Source organism: Phascolarctos cinereus, unplaced genomic scaffold (assembly GCF_003287225.1).
Source record: "Phascolarctos cinereus isolate Bilbo 61053 unplaced genomic scaffold, phaCin_HiC Scaffold_726;HRSCAF=1367, whole genome shotgun sequence".
Lineage (NCBI taxonomy): Eukaryota > Metazoa > Chordata > Mammalia > Diprotodontia > Phascolarctidae > Phascolarctos > Phascolarctos cinereus.
In genome coordinates, this window is record NW_027556098.1 from 106610662 (window position 1) to 106624254 (window position 13593).

At 37.2% G+C, this 13593-nt stretch overlaps 1 protein-coding gene across 2 annotated transcripts in view; it reads right to left on the bottom strand.

The window, feature by feature from the left end:
- LSAMP (limbic system associated membrane protein) overlaps positions 1 to 13593 on the bottom strand; it is an 817304-nt gene that overhangs the window by 252833 nt on the left and 550878 nt on the right. For both annotated transcript variants that reach the window (XM_021007122.2, XM_021007124.2), the window contains exon 3: positions 851 to 976. In XM_021007122.2, the coding sequence (XP_020862781.1) occupies positions 851 to 976 (126 nt within the window). The remainder of the gene's footprint in view (positions 1 to 850; positions 977 to 13593) is intronic.

Below are 13593 nucleotides of genomic sequence, written 5' to 3' on the forward strand. Positions count from 1 at the left end.
CTTTACAGGACTCAACCCAGCTGAACCCATACTTCAGTCCCACTTGGAGGTTGTGCCAAAGCCAGACCCATTTGTTTGGGCACTCACCAAGACATTCTGTACTTTCACCAACAGCACAAGAATAATAGAACAAGATGACCAGGCTTCTGTATGTGATTTAGCATGCTGTCCACATAATATTAAAGGGCTACTAAGCTTGAAGAAGGTGGCTTTGATATTTGGGGGATGGGCTAAATTTAGTCACAACATAAAGATATTGACCAAAGCTAGATGAATATAAAAACCAAAGAGTCAACTAGAAGTATGTTTCATTACGGGGGTCCTCAAATTAGTATTGGCAATCTGGGAAGATTACTGTTGTATTCACAAGGGTTGAAGTTCTATAATGTTAGTTGTTTTGATGTGATTCTGCTACTGGACTTTGGTTAGTTTATATGAAAAGAAAACTTTAAATATTGCCTGGGGATATCCGTTGATTACTCTCTGAGAGAAAATTACATGGCTATATATTTAATCTTATTTTTAACATAATTCTCTCCCTGAATTATTGGCCATGATTTGAAATCCAAATTGTAGACTAGTGAGCTGGTTATTTCAGGCTCCCATTACTTAATCATATTGAAAATTCTTCCAGGCACCCTGAGAAGACTGCTTATGAGATATGAATACACAGCAGCAATAGAGATGAAGCCAGTCATCCACAGGGCACATTCTTTAAATGTGGCCATCACCTGAATCTAATTCAATTAGCATTTGCCTAAAATGATGCCATGCAGATGTTCAGTGTCTTGCCAGTCCTCTAAATTTAAGGTTTGAAATCCTTTCTGTCAGAGACCAGAGAAGTACTTACCAGTTGGTGTGAGGTGCCTCCAGGTGATGACTGGCTCAGGCCGACCATTCGCCATGCAGACCAGGGTCACGTTGCTTCCCTCATTCACAGTGACATCTGAGGAGATGTTGGAGATCTTTGGTGGAACTGAGAACACAAAAGCAAATGGCTTATGTTCACTTCAAAAAAGAACACTGAGGATCCTTGAGAGACATTGTGGGGCAGTACCAAAAAATGAGGGGTCAGTTAGGTCACGCAATAGATACTGTGCTGAGTGTGGAGTCAGGGATACTCATCTTCTTGAGTTCAATTCTAGCCTAAGATACTTACTAGCTGTGCTATCCTGGGCCAATCACTTAACCCTATTTGCCTCAATTTCATCATCTGTAAAATGAGCTGGAGGAAATGGCAAACCACTCCAGTATCTTTGCCAAAAACAAAACAAAATAACCTAAATGGGGTCATAGAGAGTTGGACATGACTGTAAACAGCTGAACGACAATACAAAGAATGATGCACTAGGAGTCAGGAGATCTAGGTTTGACTTTTAAAACATCTTCTCACATCTTCTCCATGGGGAAGCTAAGTGACTCAGTAGATACAGTACTAATCCTGATATCAGAAGACCAGGGCTTAAATCCAGCCTCAGAAACGTACTAGCTTTGTGACACTATGCAGATCACTCTCTGCCTTAGTTTTCTCAACTGTAAAATAAAAATAGCACCTCCTTTTCAGGGTTGTGAGAATAAAATGTTTGTAAAGTGCTTAACCCAGTGTCTGGCATATCATAGGTGCTCAATAAATGCTTATTTCCTTCCTCCCTCTCCTCATTCTATCTTCTGTATCACGCAGAGAATAATCTTTCTTATATATGTCTCTGGATATATGCTCAAAATTCTTCAGTGGCTCCCTATTGCCTGCCAAGTAACATTCAAACTATTTGGTCAGGCATAATATCCTATATAATCTGGTATCACCCTATTTTTCCATACTTATCTCATATTACTGTTGTATGCAAAATTTATGCTCCAAAAATTTTAGACTGGTTCTCTCTTCTTTGCTTTCTCACTCATGTTTTGTTGGTGTCATTCCCCCTGCCTACTTCCTGTTGAACTCCTACCTATTCTTTTGAGAACTCCCTCAAAAAAACAAAACAAAAAACAAGAAACAAAACAAACAAAACAAACCACTCTGTACTCCATAGATACCTCCCATGGTTTTCCCAACCAATAATAAACCTCAACTTCCTCACACTTGATATTGTATTCTATTGTCATTCTCTCCATCCTTGTGCATGTACATGTATATACACATTTGTACATACCTTCATATCTATATATATATATACCTATCTTATGCAATGATAATGTATTAATGTGATATATCTGTCTGTCTGTCAGTCTATCTATCTGTCTGTCTTACTTCAATTATACATTTTTTCCAGCAGTTATATTAGGTCTTGTAATTACCACAAAAACATGCATAAAGAAAATATTTAATAAATAGTCCTTTATTTAATGGAATATTGCCCCATGCCCTGACCTTGTCTTCCTTCATATAGACATCTTGGACAAGTCATTTCACATTCTAGGGCCTCCTCATACGTAATAATGGGATATTGGACAATGTGATCTTTAAGGTTATTTCTAACCCTGGCATTCTACAATACGCTCCCAGCTGGAATTGGCCAGTTTGGACTAAGAGTTTATCACAGCTGAATAATGTGCATTGTTGGAGAAAGAACCACCTTAGGGGTCTGGGCTTGTTGCTTTTAAGAAGTTTGTTTTCATCAGCTTGCCAAATCCCAAAGCACTAACCATAGTCTGTCAATTTCCCTCTATAGTTATTACTAGAATCTATCTGACTAGCATGGAATAGTGTAATGGACAGGTGCCAGCTCTGCTCTAATAAGGATGAGTTCTGTGTAGGATAATGGAAAACGAGTGACTTTAGACAGGTGAAAAGCCCAATTTCTTATTATTGATTTGTACTTAGATTGATACTACCTAGGAGAAAATGGAACCATAAGCCAACCTTTCTTCCACATGTTGACAAAGAAAAAAGAATCAAATAGTATAAACATCACATCTAATGCCTTGAAGTATTTTCTATCCATCTGCCTTGTCACCTACTTACTTCTAATTATATCTCTATAGATCTAGGTCCAGATATACTTGCATATAGATACACACATATGTATCCAGTTTCTGAATATACACATATATGTGTATGCATGCATAGATACATGCATGTAAGTATATAGACCCTTACATGAATGGGTATGCATATCAAAAGACACATACATATGCATGTGTGTATATATATATACACACATGCATATATACATACATATATGTATGTACATGCACACATACAAGGATAAAGAGAACAAAAATAGAATTTAAGAACTCAATAGAGGGGAATCTTAAAATTCTTCTCACCCTCTCTTAACATTAGAGGCCTTGTAGAGTAGAACATGAAAAAAAATCATCTGCCTTGCTTAGCACAGAGAAAACAGATTGAAAAATTATTTTATCCCTGTAAATACCCATTAGGAAATAGTGATGGCCCATGGGTAAATGCTCCAGCAAAGGTAGGGGAAGAAGAGGATAGCTATTTCAACCTTCATATCTATGATGCCTTTCATAATAGATTTGAAGATATTAAGACTAGATAATAAGACTGTATATTAATGTTCATAGATACTATGACTATGTGGCATTTTGAATTGAGCACTAGAATTGGATTTAGAAGGGCCTGTGTGAAAAGACCTGCTTTTGACACTGTCTGTGTGACCACGGCCAACTCACTTAACCTCAGGAAACTAGAATTTTAAGTCATATACAATTATGATTCGCCTAGTTAGAAGAAATGCCTCCACACAAAAGAAATCAGAAGTCCTTGAGGGTGATGGTGTATTTCAAAATCAAGTTACAGAGCTAGATGACAGCACTAAGTAGCAATGATTTCTTTCACAGGAAAGATATATAGATCTCTAATCAACACAGCACCTGTGGAAGATTCAGCCATCTCTGAGCTGTAGCTTACATGGAAATATAATAACAATAGCAAGTATCTATTTATTTGTATATGTATATATATATATATATATATATATATATATATATATATATGTACTATAAGTGTGTGTATACATATATCTATCTAGCTATGGAATAGTTTTAAGGTTTCTAAGTGATTTTTACAGATATTATCTCATTTTATCTTCACAACAATCTTGGGAGATATGTACTTTTATTACCCTATTTTACAGATGTGGAAACCAAGGCAGGCAGAGGTTAAGTACATTGCCCAGGGTCATACAGGCAGTAAGTGTATGCAACAGGATTTGAACTTGGGTCTTGCTGATTCCAGACCCAGTGCTCTAGTTACTGAACCAACAAATGAGATAATGCATAAGTACTTTGTAAATTACAAAGGGTTATATAAATGCTAACTATTATCAAGGATGAAATAACTATTCATACATTGCTTTTAATGAAAAAATGAACACAAATTAAAACTTACAAAACATCTATATCTGTCCAAGAAAATAATGGACTCACATAGTTGTAAAGGACTCTAAAGATCATTTTGTTCAACCTATACCCAAATTAACAGCATTGACGTTAAAAATTTTCAAAGCACTTTCATCTATATTGCATTTTTATTTTTACAACATTTCTGAGAGACAGACATGATCAAGACCATTTCACAGAATAGAAACAGAGAACTTACCAGGGGTGGAGAAACTGCAGCCTCGAGGCCACATGTGGCCCTCTAGGTGCTCAAGTGTGGCCCTTTGACTGAATCCAAACTTCACAGAACAAATCCCCTTAATAAAATTATTTGTTCTATAAAACTTAGACTCAGTCAAAGGGCCACACCTGAGGATCTAGAAGGCTACATGTGGCCTCCAGGCCATAGGTTCTCCATCCCTGAACTAAACAAATTGCTCAGGATTATACAGCTATGTAACGACAGCTGAGAAAATGGATTTCCTGATCCTAGGCCAGTGCTTTGTCCATGAAATGATACTACATGCCCTAATGCATTCCTCCATTTGTTCATTCAACAAGAAGGAAACCAAAAGCCTTAAGAAACTCCCTTAGCAAACATTTGATCTCCTTACCAAGTAAAGAAATATGTCAGCCAACATCAACATAACCTAAGCTTATAAAGTAATTTGAAAAATCATAGAAGAGTGTGTTGGAATATTATAGACACTGTTGCTTTATACAATAGTAAGAAGCAGTAGTGGGGAAAAACAAAACAAAACAACTTTTTAGAGAGCTGGGTTCAAAGTCTAGGAAAATTACATAACAATTAGAGTTGTCCAAAAGTGGAATGGGTTGTCTAAGGATCCTGTAGGTTCTTCCTTGAAGGTCTTCAATCAGAGGCAGGACATCACTTGTTGGGGACATTACAGCGGATTTTCTCTTGATATATAGGTTACAGTAGCTGACTACCACCCTTTCTGATTCTCCTTAATGCTATTGCCTTCCCTTTGGTGATTATCTTCAATTTATACTGTATATAAATCTTGTTTGTACATCGTTGTTTTCATGTTGTCCTACATATTAAACTGAGCCCCTAGAGAGTGGGAGCTTGGCTCAGATTCTTAAAATCTAGCCACTGCTCAGATTCTTAAAATCTAGCCACTGCTCAGATTCTTAAGATCTGGCCCACTTGCATTAGCGATACAAATGCTTAGATTCCTTAAGAGTCTACCCAATATGACAGATGTTGTAATAAACCTTGTCTTTGACTGAAAGAAGGCTTGGGTAGAATTCTTTTGGACAGGATCGGTGTGTTCTGATTTTGGGGCCCCAGCACCCCTAATCCCCTAATCCTCAACATTTTGGAAGCCCGTATGGGGAAACCTACCTAACCCCAAGTTCTTCTCCAGCCAAGACTGGAAAGTATGTAAGCCTCCCCCCTTCTTTCTTGCCCTACAGTTGGGGTTGCTCTCCAAGCACCTAGAAAGACTTGGAGGTACTTTTCAGGCAGACAGTTATGAGGCTGTCTGGCACTCGGGCCTGAGCTCTCAGGCTTTTGGTCCACTGGCTCAGTTTGAGGCCATGGACTTGGGTACACCTTCCATGGCATAGAGGACAAGGATGGACGCCCTATCCACAAGCATATTCCCAGTTCTGTCAATTCTCTTGGTGTTATGGAATTGGGAAAACTGCAGGTACTTTTTGGTTCCCTGAGACTTACTTATTCCCTTCCCTTCTACACCCCTGAATCCTCCTTCATGGAATTTACAGAGAACAGCTAAAAACATCTTAGTAGATTCTGGACGTTTTGTGATCAATCATTAAGGAGTTTTGAAACACCTCCTTACAATTCTGGTCACTCCCTTCTCCCACTCCCTTCCCTTCCCCTCCTCATAGGAGAAGAGAGTTTCACACACCTCTTCCCCACCTCTGAATTCATCTTCTACAGCATGAGCCCCACTAACAATGGCCTTGGGCCCTGAGGCAACCTTTGCTTGGAAGCGTTACCCCATTTCAGTATATCCTGCTCAAGGTAAAGAAGCTAGCCTCCAAACTTGGGTAAGCAAGCTCTTTTAAAGTTGTAGTTTTAACTGTTAATAATGAGATGTTGATTCTCTGTGTAATTTGGAAATTCATTTAACAAAACTGAAGTCACCTGATTGGTAATGGATTTGTTTCAAGTTTCAAATTGATGAACTTTTTGTATCAGTTATGTCAAGCAACTTTTCATAATTTAGTGACCAATAAAATAATTTGGCTACCGTTGGTTATTGTTTTAATGTGTAAACTAGTCAAAAATCTTGTTTGGGTTTTGTCTTGCTGAGAATTTGCATGTATATAGAAATAATCTCTAATGACTGACTTTTTTACACCAGGACAAATTTAAGTTTGAGATATAAATCCTGGAAAAGTTTTTCCTAGGCTGTGATTAGTGAAACTTGCTGTTTGAGGTGAAAGCTCATAGAATTTTATTTTGAGTTGTCTGACAGATCATAATAATCCATCGATAATCAATAATCCACCATCTGAGAGAAATGCCACAAGCTACTCTGAGAGAATGTGATACTGGTGGGAATTCATCATTGGGAAAAGCTGAGAGGACAATTTTAGCTTCAGTCTAAGATGGGATCCTTCTGGCTCAGTTTCCCCATTATATTCCTTTGAAAAGAAATGTTACCCACCTGGCTATTCCTGAGTCTGGCTATGAGGTGGATTTGATACTGCATGGTTGGAAAACTGAATTATCTGAATCCAAACAGAGCTATGGATGCTTTATATCCTGTCATATCTGGGCCCTGGAATCTTTTCTGTTGGATTTGTGTCTTCCAGACTACAGGCCATTCACCTACAGTTGGTAGCAAACAGAGGGTACCAGGCAATGTCTTCCCCCTCCATAGTCCCCTGGATGTAGCCTGTGCTCAGTTCTAGTCAACCTCCTTTTTGGGACCCCCTTGAGGCAGGGATAGCTCTATGCCCCTTGCCAGCAGGAAGCAGTTTCCAGAAGCCTAGACCTTCACCTCTTACCCCCAAAGAATTTGGGTCCCATTAGGTTGAGGGAGGAATAATGAGGATGGTATCTGGACCCCTAAAAGGAAAAACCCTGGACTTTCCCACATGGCCAAATCTCTGGCATTGAGGCTATAGTCCCATCACTTGGCCTTTCATTACCTCCAGATGGCTCCCCGGGGACTTCCCACCCTTAATCCTATGTAGACTCCACTCTCCCTTGGTCTAGTTGTCCAGATCCCAGGCATTCTGTTCACCCTAGCTTACTGGCCACTCCCATCCAGATCTTCCTGAGACCCCTCTTCCAGTCACCCCAAACTACTTGACCATTCCTAGATCCCTCCCACACTCTTTCTGCATATAAAGTCCATCTTGTCTCCATTAAAGTGCTCAGATTCTTAAAATCTAGCCACCGCTCAGATTCTGAAGATCTGGCCCACTTGCATTAGCGCCCAGTATTTAGCACAGTGCCTGGCATATAGTATTGTTGTGGTTGAGTTGTTCCAGTCATGTTTGACTCTTCATGATGCCATCTGGATTTTTCTTGGAAAAGATACTGGAATTATTTGCTATTTCCTTCTCTAGTTCATTTTACAGATGAGGAAACAGAGGCAAATAGGGTGACTTCCCCATGGTCACATGGCTCATAAGTGTCTGAGGCCAGATTTGAACTCAGGAAGATAAGTCTTCCTGACCACAGGCCAGACACTCTATCCAAAATAACAATAACTAATGAGGCCAATTTATTGCTAATTAGCCACTACAAATGATACCTTGAATGAGATAACAATCAAACAATGCCAATTTCTGGAGGTAAGGACTGCCTGCTTTCCTCCTTTTTCTATGGAACTTCTTAGTTTCTATTCTATTGTTATAAGGAATAGTCTTATAGGGCCTAGACTCCTTTAAGGAAAGGGAAAATGACCTTAAAGGTGAATCCCAATACTTGATTAAGTAGCTCAACTCTACCTAAGTAATAGGCAGAGTTAGTATCCTTCTTCAATTCCTTAAATTCCCAGTATGTGACCCTTTGTCACAAGATGAGATAAAGGTATTACGTAAAATGGGAGATGAATGAGGTAAAAAATAGTCATCTCTTGGTCAGTCCAAAACAATAATCTTGTTTCACAGAATCACTGGATTACCAACTTTGAGAGCTGCAATGGTCCTCCATGGACTTTCAACAAGTCAGCAAGCATTTATTAAGTACCAACTACCTGCCAAGGGCAGCTAGTTGGATAGAGCACTGGGCTTGGAGTCAGGAAGACTCAGGTTCCTGTGTTCAAATCTGGCCTCAGACATTTATGAGCTGTGTGACCCTGGGGAAGTCATCCTATTTGCCTCTGTTTCCTCATCTGTAAAATGAACTAAAGAAGGAAATGGCAAATAACTCCAGTATCTTTGCCAAGAAAACTCCAGATGGGGTCATGAGTCAGATATGAATGAAAATGACTGAACAACAAAAAAGTATTGTTTGCTTAAAGCTAAGGCAAGAAGGTCTAGATACTCATAAATATAATCAAGTGCCTAATTCCTTCTCTTTGGCATCACAGTCACTTCTGATTGTTAAGGGGAAGTTAAACAGCATAAGATACCTGTATGGGAGACTTAGGTTTTAAGACCTACAAGAAATTTCCTGAAGCAAACACTTGAGAGATAATGAAGTATAATGGAAAAAAAAATATATTCACTATGGAGTAAGAAGAATTAGGTTTAAATTTTTCTCTGCTTATTATTACCTGTGTATCCTTAGCCACATAATTTTATGTCTCTAGACTTTGGATTCTAAATCTACAAAAAAAAAAAAAGAAGGTAGTTGGACTAAATGATCTCTACAGTATTTTCCAGCTATAAATTTATGAAATTATGATTCTAGTTTCCATGAGCCTAAAAGAAGGAGAGTAGGTAGTACAGTGAATACAGAGGTGCACCTAGAGTCAGTAAGACCTCATTTCAAAGCCAGACTCAAACAATTACCAGCTATGTGTCCCTAGACAAGTCACTTAACCTCTGCCTGCCTCAGTTTCCTCATCTATAAAATGGGGATAATAAAATCACCTACTTCCCAGGGTGTTGTGAGGATAAAATGAGATGTTTGTAAAGTATTTTGCAAACACTAAAACCCTATGTAAATGTTACTACAATAACAACAAATCATTAAACATTTCTGTAATGATAATATAATTTATAATTATATTATATTTTATTATATTTTAGTTTATATATAGTTTATAGTTTATAATATATGTTATCATTTTTATACTATTTATATCATTATAAATATATAATATTATAGTTAATAATAGTTTATAAACTATTATAGTTAATAGTTATACAGATGAATATTAGTAACTCTTCCTCTGTTCCTATCCATTTTAAATAGAGAAACTGGCAAATTTAATCAAGATACACCTGTCAAACTAGAGAGCATACAGGAAAAAGTGACCAAAATGGTGAGGACTTAATAAATTTTATCATCTAGGAATGGTTGAAGTGCCTAGTCATACTTATTCTGCAAACTAAGGAAAAACATCTTAGTATTTATCAATGTGAAAAGGTGTTTTACAGAAGAGGGAGTATTTTTGTATCATGTTGTTCTGAAAGGGAGGAATGGTGCCAGAACGGGATGTTTTCACTCAATATATGAAATAACTTGCTATCAGCTCAATTATACAGCAATGGAATGAGTTATAAGTTCTCCCATTCAGAATTATTCATGCAAAGGCTGGATGACCATTCTTGGGAATGCTATAGAAGGGATACTCATATTGCAGGTAGAGAATGAGTCTATTCTTCTAAAATCTTTAAAATTTCTTCAAACAGGAACACTATAATTCTCTGAATAAAACAAACAAACAAACAAAAACGTACGGGGGCAGCTAGGTGGCACAGAGGATAGGGCACCAGCCCTAGATTCGTGAGAACCTGAGTTCAAATCTGGCCTCAGACCCTGGGCAAGTCACTTAACCCCACTGCCTAGCCAAAAAAAAAGTACCAAAATATTTTTGTTGTTTAATAATTCATATTTATTGGCAAAATAATTAAAAATAAATACTCTAAGTACCTATTCTAAAACACATGATAATAGTTAAGGACCTTTAATATCCCTGACACTTGTCTAATAACTCATTATAAATCTTTATTGGCATAGATGGTAGATTGCAAGACTTGAAGTCAGTAAGATCTGGGTACAACTTCTGCCTCAGTTACCTGTGTGACTCTGGGCAAGTCACTGAATAGTCACTGGCTTTTTAGTTCTTCATCTCTAAAACGAGGGGACTAGATTATATGATCTCTATGGTCCCTTCCAATTCTAATACATGATTTTATGATCCATGAGTTAGTATTTAGTACTTCTTTAACCTTTGTGTTCTTTTCCATGTATTTGGCATCAAGATTTCCATGTTTTCTACTCATTTATTTACTTTCAGGATGATCCAGTAGTCCAAAATAAATTACAAGTAATTGATTCTTATTGAATTAAGTCCTAATTTTAGCTCCTTCAGGTGTGACATAATCAAAACTCTTATAAGATATTATTATAACATATAATGTAGTAGCACAAAAGTTTTAAAACAGTTCAAGTGTTTCCTTCATGCCATGTACAAGTTAAACCATTCTCTAAATCTACAACAGATGACAACAGCAACAACAACAACATTGATATTGAATTTTAAGGTTTCAAAATTTTTTACAAACATTAACTTATTTGATACAACAGCTCTGGAAAGTAGATGATGCTATTACTCCCATTTTACAAATGAGGAAACTGAATCAGATGAAGGTTAAATGATTTGCCTGTGGTCCCATACCTAATAAGAGTCTGATGTCTCATTTGAATTCAGGTCTTCCTCGCTCAAGGCCTAGTGCTCTATCCACTGTATCACTTAGCTGCCTAAATAATAATCGTGATAAATGATTGATACAACAAAATAAGCCTATGAATATAATTGCCTTACCCCACAGCAATAACAGTGTCAGATTATTGGATTTAGAATAAGGAGAGACCATAGAGATCATTTAGTCCAATTCCTTTATTTTATAGATGACACAGATGAGGCCAACAGAGCTTGAATAACTTTCCCAAGGTGACATGGTCAGGTCCTTAAACTCAAAATCCAGAGTCCTCTTCAGCACAGCATGCTGCTTTTCTATTAAAAAAAAAAGTTCTACTCTATTTCTATGTCTGATAATACTCTACTTATTTGCTTGCAGATCCTCTTACTGGCAAAGGATTGTAGGTAATTACTATCATCATGAATAATTAACAAATAAGATTATAATAACAATAAATCATTCAGAAGGCATTTATTGAGGTATCTGCCTATGGGGATATAGTAGCTGATATTTCAAGCCCTTTAGTCAACATGTAGAAAGAAATTATCTTAGACTTTGCTTTCCCCAAAATGGCATAGAGCTGAGCAAATGCCCCTAGAAGACATTTTTTTCCTAAATGTTTTTGATTCTAGATGATATTGTATTCATTCTATGAAATCTCAGAAAACTGCAGGATTTCTTCAAGAAGATCCATAATTATTCAAGTGAGATTGGTCTATCAACCCACTTAGGAAAAAAAAAATGAATCAAAGATTCCTGTTGCTCAGACTATGACATATAGTTGGATGATCAACCTCTCAAGTCAGTCCAATATTCCTGTGCTCCCATAATTGGATCCTGGAGATGGGATCAGAACCCAAGAGAAGAAAGAAAACAGGGCAGATTGTAGTCGGGAAATCATGCAGTGGTTTCAGTGATTACAAGCCACTCTCTGACATGAACACCCATCTTTTTAATATCAATAGTTTTCTGGTGAAACCATATGGCTGCAAATCACCGATCACCACAATCCCTGAAGAATCAAAATTGTGGTCAATATCAGAAAACATGCATTTGGTATAAGTAGACTGCAGCACATTATTTTATCCATGATATTCTGAATTTAAAAATGGCACAGGTTATCATTCAGGGAATATGTTGTGAGAAATGAAGATGGGCTAATCATGTATGGAGCTAAAGGGATAAAATACTGACAGCTTGAACATCTTAGAAGTCCACACTAAATGCCAAAGGACCTAGGGTAAAGCCTCCAATATTTGAGAATCTCAGTGGAGTACATAGATACTACTTATAAACAATAATAAAGTATGGATGGGTTACTAGCTGTATTATTGGAAGAAATCCCAACATTGAAAACATCATGCATCCACGGAAACAAAAGTCAATACTAAAACCCAACACCCGAGGTGAACAGAATTGTAAGTAAAAATTCTGGAGTGTCAGATAAATAATTAAATTGTGTTACCTTTTCCTTGATTAAAAAATTAAGTAGTTTATAAAGCTTTCCCTTTTTATATACTCTATTTCCTAAAATGAAGAGCTTTGTGGGTTGAAATTTAAAGCCATGTTGTCACAGTAGTACTAGAATGGGCCATATAACATATTTGGACCTTTTATTCTCCTCACTCAGATATCTGCATTAGTCTCCATTGCCTTATTTTTTTCACATGAAGACCACAGTCCATCTAGAAATGTCACAACCTGAAAAGGACGTTTTTGGAAAGGGTCTTTCACAGGGAAAAGGCACTTTGAGAGTAAAGGTAGCTTAAGGAAAAGAGAAATACTGAACCCGAAGATAATCTGAAGGTCAATTAATACTATGGGTTGTAACTATGAGAGTATACTGTAGGTCATTATTAGCACCTATATGTATAAGGCACAGAGCCAGATGCCATTACAGTCTATTAATAATTCACTCCAATTAAAAAATGTATTAAACACCTACTTATTCTACATGGCACTGAATTAGGAGCTGGGAACACAAAGACAAAAATAAAATGACCTCTAGAAAAATACATATTACATGTAATAAATAACAATGACATATACTGATAACGGAGCAAATACTGAACAAGTACATATGTAAAACATCATTTCACCTTCCCAAGCCTTCCTTGCTTCTATGATATTGACTGTGACCTAGCTTCAGTAATAGGAGCATAGGCTTTAGAGCTGCAAGTGATCATTAGTAGGCTAGAGATGAGAAAACTAAGACTGATAGAGGCAAAGTTACTTACCCAAACTCATGCTCAACACCCCTGGGAGAGATGTGCTATTATTATCCCCATTTTACAGATGAGGAAACTGAGGCAATCAGGGGTTAAGTGACTTGTCCAGAGTTGTACAGCTAGTAAATATCTGTGGCTATCTCTATTGTATAGACCAAAAGACTCTTCACAGTCAATGTTGCTGCATTTATGG